The sequence below is a fragment of the Propithecus coquereli genome, unplaced genomic scaffold (assembly GCF_000956105.1).
Source record: "Propithecus coquereli isolate 6110/MARCELLA unplaced genomic scaffold, Pcoq_1.0 Scaffold38, whole genome shotgun sequence".
In the NCBI taxonomy this organism is placed as follows: Eukaryota; Metazoa; Chordata; class Mammalia; order Primates; family Indriidae; genus Propithecus; species Propithecus coquereli.
Window position 1 is genome coordinate 6,839,166 of NW_012149507.1, and position 22,749 is coordinate 6,861,914.

At 45.9% G+C, this 22,749-nt stretch overlaps 1 protein-coding gene across 1 annotated transcript in view; it reads left to right on the forward strand.

The window, feature by feature from the left end:
* The window catches only part of COLEC12 (collectin sub-family member 12), a 169,032-nt gene that overhangs the window by 140,349 nt on the left and 5,934 nt on the right, over window positions 1-22,749 (forward strand). Inside the window, exons 4-8 of the mRNA XM_012652103.1 lie at window positions 802-900; window positions 1,599-2,645; window positions 13,978-14,466; window positions 15,380-15,516; window positions 16,705-16,814. Coding sequence (XP_012507557.1) covers window positions 802-900; window positions 1,599-2,645; window positions 13,978-14,466; window positions 15,380-15,516; window positions 16,705-16,814 — 1,882 coding nt within the window. The remainder of the gene's footprint in view (window positions 1-801; window positions 901-1,598; window positions 2,646-13,977; window positions 14,467-15,379; window positions 15,517-16,704; window positions 16,815-22,749) is intronic.

The following is a 22,749-nucleotide window of genomic DNA, read 5'->3' on the forward strand; positions in this document are numbered from 1 at the left end:
GCTAGGATTACAGGCGTGAGCCACCGCGCCCGGCCTTGAATTCTTAAGATAGAGAATTACTGTCTTCTCAGAATGGACGAGAATGAAGCTTTTATGTAGCACTGCATCACTAGCTTTCCCTGTTGTGTACAATCAAGAAAATGCTTTAAAAAAAAACCTTGGTAAATCATCATTTGAAAACACCACTTAGGCATTCACTTGAGAATTGATAACGTACAGATTCAGTCGTCACTACCAAAAAGCAGATTTTCAGGGCTCCAAGGTGGAACTCTTAACAGAAAGTGGCAAATGCTCTTGACATCCCTTGGTGTCCTTCTATGATGACTTTGTGTACAGACTTGAGCTAGGTGTGCTTTGCTGATGGAATCCTCATCTAGGTATTGAGTGCCACCTGCCTGGAATGTTAGGGAGGATGGTGAGTGACAAGGTTTTATACATGATCAAAGTGTGCTATGCCTCCATTCATGGAAATTAATATAGGAAATAATACAGATTGAGGACTTCTAAAATGCAGAAAAATTTTAAAATTTGTTTCAAACAATTTCTGAAACATCCAAGGCATTACAGACTCGTAAGAACAGTTAAAAACATACAATTCTCCACCAAGTAAATTACACCATTGGGTTTTGTGACAAGTAAGTTATTTATTTTTCTAAAAGAATGGCCTTTTTTCTATGTTTGATTTCAATTATACTTTTTGTTCAATCTGTTCCCTTTATTCTGTAATGAAATGATATCTTGAAACTAAAAAATAAAATATGAGCAGGTATGTGTACTAATGCATCACTTTCCAAATCTTAGTTGTAGAGAAAATGGACAATGTCACAGGTGGCATGGAGACATCACGCCAAACCTATGATGACAAGCTCACAGCAGTGGAAAGTGACCTGAAAAAATTAGGTAACCTGTGATAAGAGTGAACCATTAAGTGGAATCCCCTGACTCTACTCTGCGTAGATGACAACAGTCTTTTAGAATGATGTTGCAATAGACTCCCACTCACCTAGAAAGACATTCAATTTTTCTGTTATGTATTGAGCCTTCCTTCACAATTTAATTCAAAGACTTTTACATGTGAAAGTTAAGGACCAATTTCTGGAGTTAGATCCCACCCAAAAAACTATTATGGGCTAAATAAAATCTGAAGATCAATTCTGACTGAAAAAAAAGTCACAGAGACATTCCTGTCTGAAATATTTTAAACTACGTGAAAGAATTGTAGAAATTAATTTATAAAATAAAAAAGCCCAGCCTATTCTCTTCCTTGATTTTTGTTTTCATTTTTTAAAAAAGAATTTTGGTAAATTTAAAAGGTTTTCTTCTTGACACCATGCCCAGTGCCCCAGAATTCAGTCCATTCCCCTCCCTCTTTGGGAAAAGTGTTCACCCAAGTTTGTCGGTCCTAGTACTGAGCACCCTTTCTGATTTCCCAGGACCCAGTTTTAATACATACATACCCACTTTGCTAATGTACATCCATCTGCATATACCACAAATACTATATCTGTAGTATAGTGCATGGTATTCGGGAATCTTTTACCTTGCCCTGAATGCTTCTCCATACCACCAACCTAAGTAACAAACATTTCTTATTCCAGGGGACCAAACTGGAAAGAAAGCTATAAGCACCAATTCAGAACTTTCCACCTTCAGATCAGACATTCTGGACCTCCGCCAGCAACTTCGTGAGATTACAGAGAAGACCAGCAAGAACAAAGATACGCTGGAGAAGTTACAGGCAAGTGGGGACGCGCTGGTGGACAGGCAGAGTCAACTGAAAGAAACTTTGGAGAATAACTCTTTCCTCATCACCACTGTAAACAAAACCCTCCAGGCGTATAATGGCTATGTCACGAATCTGCAGCAAGACACCAGCGTGCTCCAGGGCAATCTGCAGAATCAAATGTATTCTCATAGTGTGGTCATTATGAACCTCAACAACCTGAACCTGACCCAGGTGCAGCAGAGAAACCTTATCACTAATCTGCAACGGTCTGTGGATGACACAAGTCAGGCTATCCAGCGAATCAAGAACGACTTCCAAAATCTGCAGCAGGTTTTCCTTCAAGCCAAGAAGGACACCGATTGGCTGAAGGAGAAAGTACAGAGCTTGCAGACGCTGGCTGCCAACAACTCTGCCTTGGCCAAAGCCAACAACGACACCCTGGAGGATATGAACAACCAGCTCAGCTCATTCACAGGGCAGATGGACAACATCACCACTATCTCTCAGGCCAACGAGCAGAACCTGAAAGACCTTCAGGACTCACACAAGGATGCGGAGAATAGAACGGCCATCAAATTCAGCCAACTGGAGGAACGCTTCCAGCTCTTTGAGACGGATATTGTGAACATCATTAGCAACATCAGTTACACAGCCCACCACCTGCGGACGCTGACCAGCAATCTGAATGAAGTCAGGACCACTTGCACGGATACCCTAACCAAACACATGGATGATCTGACCTCCTTGAATAATACCCTGGCCAACATCCGTTTGGATTCTGTTTCTCTCAGGATGCAACAAGATATGATGAGGTCGAGGTTAGACACTGAAGTGGCCAACTTATCGGTAATTATGGAAGAAATGAAGCTGGTGGACTCCAAGCATGGTCAGCTTATCAAGAATTTTACAATACTCCAAGGTAAGTCAAAATTCTGAATTTGTGTTTGTATTAGTTATCTATTGCTGCATAACAAATTATGCTAAAACTTGGCAATTTAAAAAAATAAATATTTATTATCTCACAGTTTCTGTGGATCAGAAATTCAGCAATGGCTTAGCCAAGTGGTCCTGACTCAGTATTTCTCATAGGTCGTAGTCCAGTTACTAGCCAGGGCTGCACTCATCTGAAGGCTTCACTGGAGCTGGAGGGTATACTTCCAATGTGGCTTATTCACATGGCTCTTGGCAGGAGGCCTCAGTTCTTCACCACGTGAAATTACTTGAGTATCCTCACAACATGGCAGCTGGCTGCCTCCAGAGCAAGTGATCTGAGAGAGAGCACGAAGGAAGATACGATGCCTTTTATAACCTAGCCTGGGCACCATCCCTTCCATCATACTCTGTTCTTTAGAAATAAGTCACTAAGTCCAGCCCCCACACTCAAGGGGAAGGGAATTAAGCTGCTCATCTGAAAAGAGGTGTAACTAAGAATTTGCGGAAAGTGTTCAAAGGTGTTCCACCTATTTGTTGAACAAAAGATTGGTTAATTTGGATTTTTTCAGTACTTGAGCTATTTCAATGCCAATATAAATTGAACTCCTTTGAAAGCAAGATTAATTCTTTTAGGTCATAAAGCTACCATTAAGGGCGTGCTATTTCCAAATGTCGTGAGCAGATGGATGGTTGGCCATCACAGTATCTGTAAGACCACAGAGGAGAGAGACAATGTGACTTACATATAAAATCTGAGTTTTACTATCATCCAGGTCATCCAAATAAATTGAAAGTCCTTGATTCAGGTTGTCTTTCTTTTTTTTTTTTTAGAGCCAGGGTCACACTCTGCCACCAGGCTAAAGTACAGTGGCATGATCATAGCTCACTGTAACCTTAAACTGCTGGGCTCAAGCAGTCCTCCCACCTCAGCCTCCAGAATAGCTGGGACTATAGGTTCATGCCCAGCTAACTTTTCTATTTTTTGTAGGGACCGGGTCTTGCTATGTTGCCCTGGCTTGTCTTGAACTCCTGGCCTCAAGCAATCCTCCCACCATGGCCTCCTGAAGTGCTGGGATTACAGGCATGAGCCACCGTACTCAGCCTTACATCTATTTTTCAGGATTTGCAGCAATCATATATTTACAACATTTTTCAGTCTTAAACTATTTTCACAGGTTTTAAGTTGAAAGTACTGTGTGGAAGATGCTGTGTTCACACTCTGGGGTAGACAATGATGACTAGATTGTCCTTGTCCTTAGGCAGCTTAAAATAAAGAGAATTTTAGGGCATCAGAAGATAGGCTACAAGCAAATGTAGTGCTGAGTTTCAAATAGGAAGCTAAATTGGATTTCCTACACTAAATAAGATGGGAAATTGGTCTTCAAGCCCAAGAAAGATTTGAGAAGAGAAGGGTCATTTGTGAGTTTTCAGGAATCTTCAGTCATCAGAATGAGTTCACTGAGAAGGCAGGTGAACCTAATCTTATTTCCTTATGTTAACAGTTCTAAATTGGTCAAAAGAGGAGAATGAAAAATGGCATGTCTGGGTTTCACCAAGGTATTCGTCAGTGATACCCTTAAGAACAAGAAGGGGAAATAGGTGCTGGGGGATTTATTATTTGTATTAGTTTTCTGTGCTGCATAACAAATTACCACAAACTCAGTAGCTTAATACAACACCCATTTATTACCTCATAGTTTCTGTGGGTCAGGAGTTCAGGCACAGCTTAGGGGGCTCCTCTGCTCAGGGTCTTACCAGGCTGCAGACTCATCGAGGGGCTGTAGTTTCATCAGAATCGCAACTGGAGAAAGATTCGTTTACACGTTCAGGTTCTTGGCAGAATTCATCTTCTTAAGAATAAGATTGAGGTTCCTGTTAGCTGGGTACCACCTGTGGCTCGTAGAAGTCACCCACAGGTCCTTGCCATGTAGTCATCCCACAATATTGCGGCTTCTTCAGAGCCAGTGAAGGAGTCTCTCTCACTCCAGTCTGCTAAGATGGAGCCGTAAATATTGTAGCCTAATCGAGAGAGTGACAGCCCATCACCTTTGCCAGATTCTATGGGTTAAAAGCAAGTCATAGCTGCCACATTCAAAGGGAAGGAATTACACAAGGGCGTGAGCCACTTTAATCAAACAACCGAGTACAGAGAGCGGTTAGTTAATGAGCCCCCGTGAACCTCAAGGCTGGTCCGGATGGTGTATGGCAGGACTCTGTTCAACAGCTTCGTCAGGGACAGCAGGATGATGTGGATGACCTGGTAATCCAATGCTTGTATGACATGAAACTGTATACGCTAACTAGTGGGTGACAGAATCATAGTCCAAAATGATCTAGAGAGGCTGCAATAGTAACAAGATGCCAACCAAATGAAATAGATAGGGAATATAAGTAAAATCCTGCTCATAAATGGGTAAGACCAAACAGACAAATGTTGATGGGAGAACATGGCCCGAAGGAAGCATGCATGAAACATGACGGTTTTGGTTGATTGGAAGCAGTTAAATGTGTCTTCCAGGGAAGAGAATGTGATCTTTCAGTGTTTTCATAAAAATATGACATCCAAAATAAGGGAAGTAACATCTGACTCCATTCAGTATGCCAAGACCAACCCTGGAAGATAATGTTTATTCTGGAAAGCCCCTTTCAGGAGAGACTTTCACAGACCAGCACGCTCAGAAAAATAGCATCAGAGTGACAAGGTCTAGAAACCATGTGCAAGGGTTGAGGGCCTGGGAGCTTTAACCCATAAGAGAACCTGCTTAGTGGGGAACAGGACAACCATCTGCAACTGTTTAAAGTTGCTCCGTCTGTGGATTACCACTGAGTATTCATTAAAGAAAGATTAATTTTGGTTTTGTAGAATGTTCTTTATATAAAGGGATGTTACCTAAAATTATAATAGCTTCCCTGAGTGATATAGGTGCCCCAACTCTAGAGGAGCCAGACAATTACAAGTCAGAGATGTTGTAGGTATGAGCCATACTCTGAATATGGGATGGCCTTCAGGTGATAAGGAAATTCTTCCATGCTTGATTTTTTTTCCTATTCTTTCTCAATCTAAATTCAGAAAGAGGGCAGATAGCAGCAGATGTACAACCTCATAAAATACAAGCTTTCTAAATGTCTCTTGGAATTGTGATACTTTAGACAATCTTATTATGGTATTCTGGATATTTTCTAGCTATTAATTTCATAGTTTTATTATTCCATTAGCTTAATGGTCAGCTTGTCTTTTACAGGGAAACTTCTGACATATTTAGTTTATAGACAGCATGGCTTGCCAGCTAAGTAAGTATATGAAAAGCTCATAGTTGAAGATTAGACTCTGGGTGTTTAAATTAGTTAATGTTTCTTTTATGATTCTTTTTATCAGCTAATGTGGAATGTGAGTGTACTGAGTGCTTTTCACAAACCATCCCAGGGAATCCTGACAACTCTATGAAGGAGGTACTTATACTACCATCTCCTGCTTATAGATGAGGAAATGAAGGCTTGGAGAGGTTTGAGTAACTTGCTCAAGTTTATACACACAAAAAAAGTAGCTAAACAGAATTGGAGCCCAGGCTGTCTGGTGCCAAAGCCCATGCCGTTAACTCCAAGGGTGGTCACTGAAAGTGTGTGCCCTCCTCCCGGCACCTGCCCACCCCAGAAGGAGCCTAGAAGGTCAGGGAGTTAGGATTTTGTCCTAAGTGTGAGGGAGGTTTGAAGCAAGGTGGCGAGATGGTCTGCTTTATACGGTCATTCTGGGAGCTGGGAGGAGAGTAGATTGCAGGGGGCAACGGCGGAGGCAGGCGTGCAGAGAGAGCACGGACCACGTGTCAGGGACTTGGAATGGGAGGGTAGCCGTGGACATGGGAGAGGTGGGTCTTCCCATCCAGGAGGAGTCTTGGACGTGGAATCTAGGGCAGCCCTGCCCTGCCCTGCCAACAAGGCCTCCTGCTTTAGGAGGTCCCGACTGGCCTCCTCCAGCCGAGCCTCTGCTGAGGTGAGCAGTCCACAGACTCAAGGGGCCATGCCAACCCCTTCTTATCCATGTTTGATGCCCAGGGCTGTAGAATGCCCTACCCAGTGTGCCCAGATGCAGAGGTGTGGCCAGGAGGCACCTGCGTGTCGGAGGAGTTAGGGGTGGTGTAGACAGAAATGGAACACAGGGTGTGGGGTGGGATGTGGCCGGACAAGGCTGATCTGCAGGACCCTCTGACAGATCGCCTGTGGGAGTGAGGGAAAGAGAAGAACGGGATGTCTCCTAAGCTGTTAGCATGAGCAGCTAGGTGAATGTTGGTGCAGACCAGGGAGGCTCAGAAAAAGGCCCGTGTGGACACACTAAGTGGGAGGTGTCTGTTAGAATGAGGCTTCTACTCGGTGTCTCTGAACCGCCTCAGAGCTTGGTTTGCGCTTTCCCGTATCACATTTATCCCTGGTCTTGTTCACTGCACTTTCTGTGAGTTGATGTAAGAAACTTGCCAAGCCCACCAAGCTACCCCCTTTCTATTCGGTCTATTCAGCTGCCCCTAGAGCAGGGGTGCCTGCGGTGTTCCAAGAGAACAAGAGACTGAGAAGAACTCCATTCCGAATGCAAGTGTGTCCTTCCACAGGTCTCCATCTCTAGCGCCTTCCTCTTTCTGTGCGTGCAGGTCCCATCCCTGTGGACGAGGGCAAGGGGGATAAAACCGGATGGATTAGTTTGCTTGGGGCTGGCCTCCGCAAGATTCAGAATCCTCTGATGCTGTCCAGGAAATCCCTGTCGACTTATGAACCCCGTGCTCACCGTCCAGTCCAGCCACATGAGACATTTGCCCTGTTCAGAAGTGGGAGCCAAAACGGATTGACTGCACTGAGGCGGACGATAATGTGGAAATAGATGTTCAGTTGTTAAATTCTGGCAACAGTTATCTTTACTTCCACTGACCAAAAAACCTTGTTAAGAAAGCCTTATTTTTTGTTACAAATAATAAGACTTCTCACACATACTCCTGGGTAGGCAGTTCACGCCACATCCTGAGCTATTCCTCGGCAAGCTGAGGAGAGTGTCAGTTGCATCCTTCCTGTACAATCAGACGTTTTCCCTCTCTGCTCTTTTGAGAGAAGCATAAGTATTTTGTTTTTGTTTTTTAAGAGACAAGATCTTACTCTGTCATCTGGGCTAGAGTGCAGTAGCACAACCATAGCTCACGGCAGCCTCAAACTGCATGGCTGGCTAATTTTTTTATTTTTTCTAGAGATGGGATCTTGCTGCGTTGCCCAGACTGGTCTCAAACTCCTGGCCTCAAGCAATCCTCTTGCCTCAGCCTCTCAAAGTTCTGAGATTACAGGTGTGAGCCACCGTGCCCAGCCAGAGAGGCTTAAGATTTAATGAGTAAGAACAAGCGCTCTGGAATTGGAGAGGCCTGGATTTGCGTATCAAGTTCCTCATCCTCCATGTGCCTCAGTTTCCTCATCTGTGTGTACCCTTTAGCATTATGAGGACTCAATGAGACAATATAAAGTACTTAGTGCAGCCCCTAGCACCGGGTCAGCATAGCACCCAAGTGTGAATAAGTTCATTTCCTAGCAAAGATTTCCCTTCTGCTGTAGCTGTAGCCACTGCGTTGTGGTGGAAAACAAAAAAGAGTGTACACAAAGAATACAATCGTACGGATGGGGTTAAGGTTGATTTGGGTCCCAAAGTACTTACTGCTAGCTTTCTGATGCCCAGCCCTGGATATGACTCAGACTCCAGGGCTTCTGACAGCTAGATCACACTGCTAAGCACTTGGAGAAATTGTCTGCTTTCATTGGTACATCTCTTTAAGGTAGGAATTATTAGCATTCCTCATTTGCAGGGAGGGAAACTGAGGCACGGAGAGCCTGAGTAACTTATCCAAGGTCAAACAGCTAGTCAATAGCAGACAGTGCCCAACTTGGGTCTGTCTAGTTCCCAAATCCCTGCTCATACCATGAACAGATAACATGTTTGGGAGGTTGAAATGACGGAGAGTGTATTTATAGAAGAGCAACCAGTTAAGGCTTCAGCAAGGGATTGACATTTCAGCTGAACCTTGAAAGGTGCACAGGAAGGCTGGCGGGACAGGGGACAACACACAGCGGATCAGGCAGGGGGCTTTTACCACTATTTTTTTTTTCCTACCTTGTCTATCTTCCAGTCTTAACCACCAGTGAGTCTTAACATCTTACTGGATGGCAGTAAAAATTAAAGGAGTTTTTCTACTTTCTGTTAAGCACCAGCAATTTTGTTGGAAAACAAATTTGAAACTTATCTTGGGTAGGAAACAGGGCCAGGCACTTCTCAAGGTCTGCAGTTTGGCTTGCCAAAGCAAAAACAGCACGGCGATTTAGAGCCTCGCGTCCTCTTTGAATTGCTTCTTTAGAGAATTCAGGGTTTCAAGGCTCCCGAAGCAAGGGCGCGTGGGGAGCACAGGATGGGGCTCTGGCTGGCAGTGCAAAGCCAGGGCTGCTCGGAGTTCTGGTATTGGTTGTATTCAGGCATTTCTGGGGCTTGTGACAGCTTTACCAGCCTCTTGGGTATCCTGGCATTTCAGAATCCTGAGCCAGCGAGCCACCTACTTGGCCTTGACATTTAAAATTTCAGCCAGTTTGGAAGCAAATCTCAAATGTCCTTCCACATGGGACATCACATGTGCCTCCACATGTGGCGTTACTATTTTCTCGACCCTAAATTCAAGTTTTTACTGCACAAGCTCATTAATGCTACAATGTCTTTCTTTTTTCCTTTGGTTTTTAAGGCACTAAGGGTAGCTTACATTTTATTTCATTTTATTTTCACTTCCATACCTGCCCAATAAAAGATTCAAGTAAGACCTAAAAGCCTGAGATTATCCAGATGCTAATAAGCGATACCAGCACCATGAGGTCCCAGAGGAAAAGGTGCCCTGGCATTAATAATCTGCTTTTTATGAGGATCCAGTGTTGACTTTTAAAATGGCTCTAGCTTTTTCTCAATGACTTTTAAAAAGAAAAAAAAAAAAAAACGAGCAAATTGCCAGCCTGTCTTAATGAGCAAAGTACATTATATGAACTCCCTTATTTATAGGGCACACATTTTCCTGTAACCCAGCATCTGAAGGCAGAGGGTACCAGCTCCCTGGTGGTTTTTGCAAAGCTGGGACAGCTGTGAAGGAAGACATGGGTGATAGCGTGCTGGCCAGTTAGTTTATCCCCAGCCATGAATGCTAAGCTTTATCTCATTAAGAGACAGGTAACCTATTTAAGATGGTTGTAGTATTAATACTTTGTATGGAGATATTTGGTTTTTATACTAATCCAGCTGGGAAATCCATCACAAGTAGGATTTTATTTATTTATTTATTCATTCATTCATTTTGGGAGAGACAGGGTCTTGCTTTGTTGCCAAGGCTGTTCTTGAACTCCTGACTTCAAGTGATCCTCCATCTCAGCCTCCCAAAATGCTGGGATTGTAGGTGTGAGCCAGCACACCCAGCCACAAGTAGGATTTTAGATCATTATCAATAGTAGAAACTTGCATCTTCTCCCAATATCTACTCCCTTTCTTCACAAGATCTAGAAATTAGCATCTGCTGGCATTTTGTGCTGTCTGTGGGATCCACGTTTGATTACCACTCTTCAGATAAGCCACCGCTTATGTGTGAAGCGGGTGGGGACATTCAACAAGCACTTCCAGTCCGGAGGGAAATAGCTGGACACCATAAACTACCCCAGAAAGAAAGAAGATGAATGAAAGCTGTCACCCCAGGCAAGGGAGAAGGAGAGAGTTGCGTGTCTTTGAAACTCTGTCGAAACCAGAGGAGGGTATTCTGGAAGAAATCCAACTCTCCCACATCAATATGTCAGAACAGGGAGACAAGCCCCTGAACAGTCGCCGTTTTATGGTCGCAGGTAAACTCACTTCCCTTAACTTGCAAGTAGAGCACCAACCACAGATGGGAGTGATTGAGAAACATTGATTATTGGCAAAAATTTTCAAAAAGAATAAAGATTAAAATTTCTAAAACACTTGAATAGAACATAAACTAAACAGAAATAGTTGAGAAGAAAAGTTACTTTTAATTCTGATGTTATTCTACATATATTAGAATATGTTTGTTTTGGCCTAAATTGTCAATATTTTTTCACTAGAACCTTCCATAATGCTACATCCTTTATGGGGGAATGCACAGCCACCTTCCCCCGTATTAATATCTAGGACACTATTTCTCAACTGCACAAAGGAACTAAGTCACTTTGTAAAAGGAGTTAGATCTGGCAGTGAAAAGTCCACCTTCCTATCTTTACCAACTGGCCTGAGCTATTTAGCGAGCCCCCCAGGTTAAACAGAAAAAAGTCAGATTGCAGATGAGGAGACTCATCGCATCAACTCGTGTCAGTAGAGTCAGGAAAGACAGATCCCTTCATGATTTATTCCATAGTGGCAGCCACAGCCCTTCCAATAAGTAGATTATTCCTCTTGGAATAAGGTGACGGTCACTAGGCAGGTCACCCCACACCCAGAACCTGTCTCTTCTGATCTCTCTTCTGGAGCCCAAATTATTAGTATTAGAGTGCCGGACTTTCTAACAGTGATGCACACGTATTTGGTAAGTGCTTGCTGAGTGATGACTATGGGCCCGACTCTGTGAGGTCCTGGATGGAGAAAGGTCCTATAGAGCAAACAAGGGCAAAAAGATTAGAGAAGGAGGGAAAACTTCCATCTGGAGTGACCTCGGAGGATGATAGGTAGCTTACGGAAGGATCTGGGCAGAGGAAATTCTAAAAGAAGAGACATGTGAAGGTGCAGAGGAGGAGGGAATAAAACACGTGCGAGACCAGGTGGTGAAGAGCCTTGATAGCAACTGATCGGGTAGGGGCCGAATATTCTTGAGCAAGTGGAGATCAGAGCTGGGCTTGGGGAAGACAAAGGCAGGTGGAATGAATAGAGAGGAATCAAGGGTCAGAAGATCAGTTAAAAAAGTGACCCTAAAAATCCACCAAAAAAGACAGATTGAGAGGTGGGAGGGAGAGAGCCCACACCGGGGTCCTGGCGAAGGTAACAGGTGAGAAAAGAGGTTGTGCGATGTGGTGGGGGGAGTGATGAGGGAAGGAGAACCGACAGCAAGGAGATGAGAAGTCCAGTCGTAGACGTGCTGGGTCGGAGGTGCTGGCAGAACATCCCAGGGAAAGCTGCCCATCCAACTAGTAGACGGAAATAAGGACCCAGAGCAGCAGAGCGGGACACAGGCAGAAGCCAACGGGAGCTGTGGGCAGGGGTCACTGGGATGGGTTCAGGTAGAGAGTGCGTCATCCCCAAGTCTTCGAAAGTCTCCCGTTTATGGAGCAGATAACCCTAGAAAGAATGTGTTTAAGCTAGTCCTGGCTGTTAGGATAAACTTTTCTTATGACTTGGAGGAGGGTTCTGCTGATGAATCTGTGCGCAACATCATGGGTGGCCTTGAGTAAGGAGAGCTAAGTGCAGAACCAGGTTTCTGCCAAGGACAGAGAGAGGTGGGCTGGACTTGGGGCCATGGATAGAATGAGGGTGTGGCGGACGTCCATCAAGGCCTGGGTGGGGCGGGGGTGGAGGGCAATCTCCCTGCAGAGGTGAGAACGGCATCTTCACAGGATGGAGGGCAGGGTGGGCCTTTTACTTAGTCATATAGAATTGTGAGATCTCAGAAACTCTAAGACATGTTCATTTCAACGTCAGAAGGCCTGACTTCATGGCCCAGCTCCACTACTCAATTGAGATTGTCCAGGTCGTACTCTCCTTGGAACATCTGTTCCTAGTACCTAAGTAGCCTTGAACAAACTGCTTGGCGTCTCTGGCCTACATGTCCTCGTCTGTGCCATGGGAATAATATGTCCTAGGCAAGGTCAGATGACGTAATGTGTGTGATGAAGGTACCTTGAAAACTGTCATTCGCAACACAAATCCTGGTTGCGGAATATATGTGTGAAGTTCCCTATTGCCTGAGAATTTAAAGAAAACAAAACAATTCTGTGTTAAGTGGGCCTCTTTATGGGGTGATGAGGATGAAAAGGTATTTGCCTTCCCTCCCATCCCTGTCATTTAGATGGGCCACTTAATGTTTTTCTCTAGGCCACTTTCCATATTTATGTTATTAGATTAACAAACAGCCCCAAGAGTCCCGTCTACCATCCATAATGGGCAGTGAAGCCCCACCCATCCCCCCGGAGAGACCTCCCACCCCTCCGAGCTGGTCCTCGGGTGAGTAAAGCTCAGCCCTAAGGACAGCAGTGTCCCCACAGCTCTGGTGGGGGGGTCGGGAATGCAAGATGGTATGTGACAGAGAGGAGGAGGCCGGGGCTCGGTTGTGGTGAGAGATCAGTAGGTCAGTGCCTCTCGACACCTGATGACATTTTTTGGCCCCATCCAACTCTTCATCCCACAGCACCTTGACACAGTGCTGGCCACGTAAGAAGAGGTCATTAATAAATATCTGTCAGATTAGTGGAAAGGGGAAATAAATAAGAGGAAAGCCTGCTCCCAGCCTGCACATCTTTGCTGCCGGTGACAAAGTAGGCCCTGTCGACTCAGAGAACCCACATTAATAGTGTGAGTCGCCGTGAATAGGAAGCTGCCCACTGTCACCAGCGTCAACGGGAAGGACGTCAGTGGGTGCTAGAAAGTTGTACATGGTTAAGATAAGTTCTCAATGCTTGGAGCGGGAAGGGTGAACTTTTTGTTTAAAATAAAAGCCACACAGTCGTATTGGTTTTCTCAGGCTGCTGTAACAAAGTACCACAGACTGTGGCCCAAACAGCAGAAATTTATCTCCGCACAGTTCTCGAGGCTGGAGGTCTGAGAGCGAGGTGCTGGCAGGGTGGTTGCTTCTGAGGCGTCTCTCTAGCTCTCCGTGTCCTCACGGTATCCTCCCCGTGTGCGTCTGTGTCCTAATCCCCTTGTCTTTAAGGACACCGGTCATCCTGGACTAGGGCCCACCCTAAGGGCCTCGTTTTAACTTGACAGCCCTGTGTCTAAATACAGTCACATTCTGAGGTTCTTTCTGGGGGGCAGGACTTCAGCACATGAATTTGGGGGAGGGCATAATTCAGCCCATAACAACGGCCAACAATAGTAGGATAAACAAATAACCATTCCTTAATGTATATGTTTTGTATGCTAGGTTTTTTTTATTTGGAGATTTTATAAGAAGATAAATTATCCCAGGAGTTTGAGGTTGCAGCGAGCTGACGATGCCACTGCAACCAGGGCAACAGAGCAAGACTGTCTCAAAAAAAAAAAAAAAAAAAAAAAGGTTTACACACTGTCAGTCACAATTGATTTCCTGTTTATGCCATTTACTCTTTTTATGTTTTAGGTCCTCCTGGCCCCAGGGGTCCAAAAGGTGACAGAGGATCCCAGGGACCCCCTGGCCCAACTGGCAACAAGGGACAGAAAGGAGAGAAGGGGGAGCCTGGCCCTCCTGGCCCTGCAGGGGAGAGAGGCCCGATCGGACCCGTCGGCCCCCCTGGAGAGCGCGGCGGCAAAGGCTCCAAAGGCTCGCAGGGCCCCAAAGGCTCCCGTGGGTCCCCCGGGAAGCCTGGCCCTCAGGGCCCCAGTGGGGACCCAGGCCCTCCAGGCCCACCGGGCAAGGATGGACTCCCCGGCCCACAGGGCCCTCCCGGCTTCCAGGGACTGCAGGGCACAGTGGGGGAGCCTGGGGTGCCTGGACCTCGGGGGCTGCCAGGCTTGCCTGGGGTGCCAGGCATGCCGGGCCCCAAGGGACCCCCCGGCCCGCCAGGCCCATCAGGGGCAGTGGTGCCCCTGGCCCTGCAGAACGAGCCGACTTCAGCACCCGAGGCGAACGGTGAGTCCGACCCTCCCTTCCTCCGGGGGGCAGGGCAGTGTATGTGCTCGTGGCCAAGCCAGCCCCCAGCGTCCGCACCGCCACCATTTGTTTGACAGCGAAGGCCCCGGGGGCGGCACACGGCCCTGCTCCCGTACCCGGCCTCTCCAGTGGCACGTTTCTGAACACCGTCGGTTCTCAGCGCTCATTTATTCAGAGGAGTCGGGCCCTCGGGAGACAAGCGCGTCCCAAAACGTTTCCCTCGTTAGGGCTGCGGCTGGCTGCCCCCGACCCGTGTTTTCCTCATTTTATATTCTCTGGGACAGACCGTGCCCTCAGGCGACCTCATCAGTGTGCAGGTGAAGCTTTCTGCTGTTGGTGCCCAGATGTAGTTTCTTTTTCAGAAGGTCTTAGGGTGCCTTCTAGTCTTTTGATAATTAAGCCTTCGGCAAAATCAAATGTACGATTAGCAACCAAGCCTATTCTTCTCTCTTCTGACCGATTCCACTTGACTTCCCTCGGAAAGACTCGGGTGCTCTTCATCCACAAGCCCAGTCTGGGTTCTGGGTTCTCGCTTCCAGTTGTTTGCGCGCTCCCCACGATCCCAGGGTGACGCTGAACATCTGCGCCTGCCCTGCTTTTTGTCGTTGTTTCTGTTATTTCTGTCACTGTAAGGACTAATCCAGGCACAGAGCAACAAAGACCCGGTCACGGGTATTTTCCAGATTATGTGGTTTGGACGACTGTGTGCTCTGCAGTCACCTGGGCCAGTCCGTGCTCCAGGCATGTCCGTGACCCTCAGCCGCGGGCTCCGCACGGGGACACTTGGGCTGCTCCCGGCAGGGCCGCAGCTTTGGCCTCTTACGTGTAGCTAAAGAAAGGCAAGTGCTTTCTGTGGTTTTTTAATCACGGTCTGACACTTTTGCATTCCTAGGCTGCCCGCCTCACTGGAAGAACTTCACAGACAAATGCTACTATTTTTCGGTTGAGAAAGAAATTTTCGAGGATGCAAAACTTTCCTGTGAAGACAAGTCTTCACATCTCGTTTTCATAAACACGAGAGAAGAACAGGTATGTTTGCCACATACTTGGTTGGTGAAGACTATAATTTACGGATAATTTACATCTGGAAATTGCATACTTCGTGGGGATTCAAAGATATCAAGAATTCCTAGTCACATAAACATGGACGGCGACATTATGAGATTTGGGCTTTATCCAGTGGCTGGAAGCATTCATGGCACTGGAATTAAATCCTCGTGCTTCCCCCTGGAAGTACTGCTTGTCAGGCTTGGAGATGCGTGGCTTCTCTTGGTGGCTGTCAGGAGGGTTGTAACGCAGGGGAGAAGCTCTAGGGCTGCCACCTGGCACCTGTGGAAACAGAGGCAGAGGTGTGAGCACTGTAGGGGTGGCGTGGGGTACAAATGACCAGATGTGCGGTCAGGAAGAGCAGAGAAATCCAATGGGCCACAGCCCACACGTGATAATGGCAGCGACCACCCATTAGACCACACCTATGTGTACAAGGCATTTTCTCCCTTAAACCTCACAACAACCCTAGAATATAGGTATTATTATAACCCATTTTACAGATAAGAAAACTAAGGCCCAATATGGTTTATGGAGTAAATGCAGAGCTGAGACTGAAACTGAGGCTCCTCCAGCAACAGTGCCAATGCTCTTTCTTTGGCGCCACACTGTTCCAGCGACCTCCCTAAGTATCTGCAGCAGACACAACCTTGAAACCAGATGTTTCTCATAGGAACTGACCAGAATGAGCACACAGAGGAGAGCGGGCTTTAGAATACACAGCCCTGGGCCCAGACCCAGATCAGCCACTTCTCATCTTTGTCACGTGGGTTGTTGCAAAGGCTTAAAGACACGCTGCGTGCAGCGTGCTGCACATGGGGCCTGGCCTGAGGATGTGGCTGTTACCGTCATTAGCACATGGGAGGGATGGGTGGTAGGAGGGAAATGGGGCTGAGGGGAAGTCTTTGAGTCGTCTGAGTGATTTAGAGGAAGAGCATCACCTTAGCATCACTTGGAAACTTGTAAGAGGAAAAAACATCAAAGCCCCCAAACGGTGCAAAGCAAAATGAGTGCAATAAAAAAAGCAGACGGCAAAAGCAGCATACAAGTTCTGACTGATGTCCTCTTTGAAATTTTCCTCTTTTTTTCCAAATGTTAAAAAAACAAAAATAGTCCCGCAGACATCTGTTCTGAGAAACGGTAATGTACCGTCACCGGTTTGTTTTTCAGCAATGGATAAAGAAGCAGATGGTAGGCAGAGACAGCCACTGGATCGGCCTCACGGACGTGGAGCGTGAAAATGAATGGAAGTGGCTGGATGGGACGTCTCCAGACTACAAGTGAGTACTCAGAAACTTCCAGATTGCTAGTCATACACTCACAGTTCTGTTCTCACCTCTTGTCCAACTCCCTACAATTTCTTCCTTAATGACCCTGTGTCCCAGAGGCTGCTCCCAAACCGAGGCTCCTCGTACCCAGCTGTGTATTCCCACTGGGGAAATTGTGGTTGACAATCGATATGCTGTCCCATAGAGTTTGTCTTTTTTCCTTTCATGGAATGAATTTCTTTTCATTTCTAAGAAAAAAATCACAAGCCTGATAAAACCACAAGGCATGGTACTTTTGGCCAAGCCATTTTCTTTAAATGCTACAGCAAAGGATACCAGAGCCCAGACAGCCTTGTGCACATTCAGTGTTTACCCCGGACAAGTTTCTGAGGACTGGCGAGCTCCCTCCAGGATGACATTGTGGGTGCCCATGACCCTGGCAGGGTTTCTGGGCAGAGCATGATGATAAACTACTAACTGATGATGCTTCTACACATTGGGCACCATCAAAAAGGTTGCATTGTTTGGATTACCATCCCCTAAAGGTTTGAAGATTCTTCATAAGTCCAATGCGATCTGAGTTCTATAAAAGCAGCATCAAAGAACAGAAGCACTTGGCGGTACCTTCTTGGACCTCCTAGGGACACAGAAATCTCCAGCGCCTCATCCTACCCCAGGGGTGTCAGCTCCTTCCTCCATCCTACCCAAAGTCTGAAGATTACTAAATTGTACCCATTAGAATTTTACTTCTTCTCTGACCTTGCCTCGAATGGATGTGCAAATGTGTAACAAACCTGTACCAAATGGAGCGGGATTTATAAAAAACCCACTTTTGAGTAACTTTAGTTTGCTGGAGGCAGAGAAGCCAGGCCCTGCCGAGGCTCTGCCGGGTGCAAGAGCATCACAGCATCGATAGCGCCTTCCCAGAGTGGCTCAGAGTCCATGGCGCAGCCTCTGGGGCTGTTTGGTCCTGGCAGAGGAGACAATGAAGGTGTTTCAGGCCTGAGGCCGTCGCATAGGTTTGAGGCACAGACCTGTATCAGTTGAGGAGAGGGGAGTAGTCAGAGGTGATAGAAAGGCCAGTAGAATTTTTTTTTTTTTTTTTGAGACAGTCTCATTCTGTCACCCGGGCTAGAGTGAGTGCCACGGTGTCAGCCTAGCTCACAGCAACCTCAGACTGCTGGGCTCAAATGATCCTCCTGCCTCAGCCTCCCGAGTAGCTGGGACTACAGGCACAAGCCACCACACCCGGCTAATTTTTTGTTTCTATTTTTGTTTAGTTGCCCAGCTAATTTTTTCTATTTTTAGTAGAGACAGGGTCTCACTCTTGCTCAAGCTGGACTCGAACTCCTGAACTCAAGCGATCCTCCCGCCTTGGCCTCCCACAGTGCTAGGATTACAGAATTTTTAAAATATCTCCGTATGCACGTGCATGTGGGTAGACAGGCTCCTCTGTACTCCTCCATGCGAGAAGCCGGAGTAGAGGATGTAGGGGGAAACCTGAAGGAGGCCATCTCTTTTTAAAAAAAAAAAAATGGCCAAATGTCGAGATGGAACGTTTGAAGATTTCAGGTCTGCTCGAGCTCAGGCTCAGACCGCCCCCAAGGGGCGAGTGCACATCTGCCATGGCCCGTCAGAGTGCCTGTCTGCTCCTCTGCACCTGTCCTGGGAGAGAGGTGGCTACACCTGGCACACACTGGCACTCGGGAGCTCCCTGGCAGGTTCAAGGAAAGCACCCAGCACGAAAGGAATGCACTTCGGAGACTCGAAACTACTGTGGAGTTGGCATCTAAACAGGAGCAGTGGAGGTTTGGAGGTGGGGTTGGGAGGCAGAGCGTTTTTTTGTTTTTGTTTTTTTTTTAATGTCAGGAGTACTGGGATCTTTTTTTTTTTTTTTTTAAAGAGAGTTAGGGGAGCTAAAAAAATCCATCTTCTCCACTTTTCTTACTGCTGTAAATGCACAAAAGGTCTGGGTTAGACTCACTGAGAAATTCGATCTTAAGCCTTCCCCCCAGACAAAACTAGATTGGCCCCTGTGGAGTGGATTGAGCTGGAACAGGACTGTTCACACCAGCTCTCCCAAGGTGAGACTCTTCTCCTGTTCCATGGAGTCCAGCAAGAATGACATGGTTTGGGAGGAGAGCGCCGGCACTGGTACCTGGGACCTGAGAAAGACAACGTCATCAGACACCTCCTAGGGAACTCAGTCCCCAGCCGCAGCCACCCTGGAGCCTCCTGAAAGGCTTGGCTTCTGCACCCCAGCCACAGATATGCTTCTCATTTTCCACCCAGAGGAATACATATGCACGTAAAAATCCCTGGGATCAAATTTTAAAAGCAGGAATAAATTAGATAGGCGTATTATGAGGTCTCAATAACTGAAGGCTAATTTAATTTGACATGTAATAATAAACATTGCACAAACTAGAAAAAGAGCCAGTGCAGTCGAGAGGGGGTAGCACATGCTCTGGTGTCGGTGAGAACCGGGTTCCGGGCCTTGACCCAACAGCACTCAAAGCTGCGAGACCTCATGTGCATTATTCACCCATGCAAAATCTCCATGTGCCCCTTTATAAAACGAATCTTACCAAAGTACCTACGCTGGTGTTATGAAATGAGATTGTTTATATATGTAGCATTTAGAAGAGGGCTTGGCACATGGGAAGTGCTTGAGAAATATTACCTGCTAGTGTTGGTGTTATTGCTACAATTATTGTCATAATTATCATCATAGTAGTAAGTAATTACAGATTAATACTACCTAGAATGTATGTATTTTATAGTACCCTGATTGGGATGTCACTCACAGTGTCTCACTCAAGTCTCACAATAGGTTTGTGAAGAAAACAAGAAAAACATTCTCTGCACGGCCTGGGAATGGGGACTGGGCTTTGGGCTCTCAGGGGTTTCCCGCCAGTATAAACCACCCCAAATTCTTCTCCTTCAGACTCACCTTTTCCCCTCTACTTTTTGCATCTGCGGCCCCCAAGCATTGTCCCATCCACCTTCCTTTCCCTGCCTCCAGCAATGATTTCTGGAGCTGGTGATCCTAAGAGACTATTACGAACAATTATGTGCCAACAAATTGGGTAAGCTAGAGGAATGGATAAAATCCTAGAAACATACAACCTGCCAAGACTGAATCAAGAAGAAATAGAAAACCTGAACAGACCAATAAAAAATAAGGTGATTGGAGTAGTAACCAAAACCCTCCCCAAAAATGAAAAGCCCAAGACCAGATGGCTTCACAGCTGAATTCTACCAAACATTCAAAGAAGAATGAACACCAAACTTTTTTAAGCTCTTCCAAAAAATGAAAGTAGGTAGACCATCCTATGCCTTGTGCTTCCTTCTTCTGCAGAAGGATTAAGTGCCACAGCTTTCCCATTACCCTTTTTCCCCAACACACACATAGCCCTTTTCAAATTGATTAAGGGTTTTGTGATTACCGCTAAGGAGCAAATGGACAAGGGATAAGAGGCTCTCTCCTCAGCCTCACCTCGTTTTTCCTGCTGAGACCTGGATGAGAAGTACAGTGCTACAACAGAAAGCAGCAGTGACACGGAACAGATGCCAGAGGCTCAGGGCACACACAGACTGAACTCAGGTTTATGTCCCATAAAACCTGCAACCTTACTCACTGAGTCTTATAGCTATTTCTGCACTAAAGTAGGACGGGACCAGCTAAGGGAAAGGACAGCAGGAGACGCCATCTGCAATGGCTCGGAACGGTGCCTGCAACAGGTCCTCAGATACTTTGGGTCTACACACCGATACAATTTCAAAAGAAAGACTGGAAGGCTGACATAGATTGTCAAGATTTTACTTCCCAATTAAGGACATGGTTTTTAAAAATCACCTGTCAGCAAATCTCAGCATTAAAAAAATAATAAACCTACAATTCTTTCCAAGCAGAGACAGCTGGCCATCTTACACACACACACACACACACACACACACACACACGCACGCACGCACGCACGCACGCACGCTGTCCTCATTCTTTGCATTTCACGTAGATGTGTGAAAGTCCATTCTTGGCAAGCACCAGCCTGTCGACTGGAAAGTGGGGTCCATTTGCCCACAGACCTGTGATAACATTTGGCAAATTAACCCAGGTGCCCACCAGGAGCCAGCCTCTGTGCTGGCCTGCGGGAGCTTTTCTAGAGTTGGGGGGTGGCGGTATGAGTAAGAGGTTGTTGTTGGGCTCATGGAAAAAAACGCTGGGTTCCAGGATCGTGTTACACTCAAGAGGACGTATCACCCCTAAATGCAGACACATCAAAGAGCAGGGCTTTAAAGGAGATTTCTACATTCCCTGCTCAGTCATAGATAGAACAAGTAATTAGAAAAATCAATAGGGATACAGTAGACATTATCAACTAACTTGACTTGGTTGATATTTATGGAACATTTCACCCAACAACTGCAAATCCACGTGCTTTTCAAGTGCACCAAGATAAACCATATACTGAGCCATAAACCAAGTCTTGATAAATTTAAAAGAACTGAAACTATACAGAGTTTGTTCTCTGGCCACAATAATTAAATTAAAAATCAATAACAAAAAGGTAATCTGTAAACTCCTAAATATTTGGAAATTAAATGACACACTTCTACATAACCCATGGCTGAAAAAAGAAATCACAAAGAAATATGAAAATGTTTTAAAGAAAATGAAAACATATCAAAATGTATAGGATGCAGCTAAAAGAGTGTTTAAGGAGGGACATTTTATGGCTTTAAAAGACATATATTAGGCCAGGCTCAGTGGCTCACGCCTGTAATCCTAGCACTCTGGGAGGCCCAGGCAGGGGAGGATCCCTTGAGGTCAGGAGTTCAAGACCAGCCTGAGCAAGAGCGAGACCCTGTTTCTACTACAAATAGAAAAATTAGCCGGGTGTGGTGGTGCGCACCTGTAGTCCCAGCTACTCTGGAGGCTGAGGCAGGAGGATAGCTTGAGCCCATGAGTTTGAGGTTGCAGTGAGCTATGATGATACCACTGCACTCTAGCTAGGGTAACAGAGCGAGACTCTGTCTCAAAAAAAAAAGACACATATTAGAAACATTTTTTAAAGGTTGAAAATCAATAATCTAAACTTTTACCAGGGTAGAAAAAGATCAAATAATTAATCCCTAAGTAAGTAGAAGGAAGGAAATAAAGACTAGAGAGCAATGCAGTAGAAAACGGACAATCTAGAGGATCTGTGAAACCAGGAGCATGTCAAAGCTGATCTTTCTGCTCTGGACGGAATAAATGTCAGTGTGTTGTTTGGCAGACTGTCACTGTGAATGGAGGCAGCTGGCTAGGTGTGGGAATTGAATACATATGAGACGTAGGCTCTGCCCACCTGCTCAGAACAGAGCTCTGAGGCAGCTTTCGAAGGGCCCTCTTGCCCGCCCTGCTTGCAGTTGCCCACCTTAGATCACTAGAGATGTGAAAGTCTTCCTGAGAATCTCCCCAACACACTTGAACCTCCTCTATTCTGTCCACAGGAAGTCATTTGGTGGGAGGATGCTGTCAAGTAACAGTTGATATCATCTGTGATGTCATCTTGACAAAGATAAAACAAGGGGGCCTTTCTGTCCATGCAGACTGCTCTGTATATTACACCTTGTGTTTTTAGAATATAGGACCATAGAATGGAGGGGACCAGAAAAGAACCTTCAGCATCCTCTGAGTCAGTAATAACTCACGCTGGTCCACACTTATGTTTCAGGCCACAAGAGGAATCTTCTATAATACAGACCCTTGTAGCGGAAGAAAAGTTTGCTGCAAGACATACTCACTACTAAGATTTCTCTGTTTTGTGCTAGGGCCTTACCAGCAGAAGTCTCTTGGCCACAAAGCACCGGTCAATCTTGTGGTCAATGAGAGAGTATTTTTTTTTTTTTAAACATGAACGGTTTATTGCACAGATTAAAAAAAAGTATTAACAGATCCAGA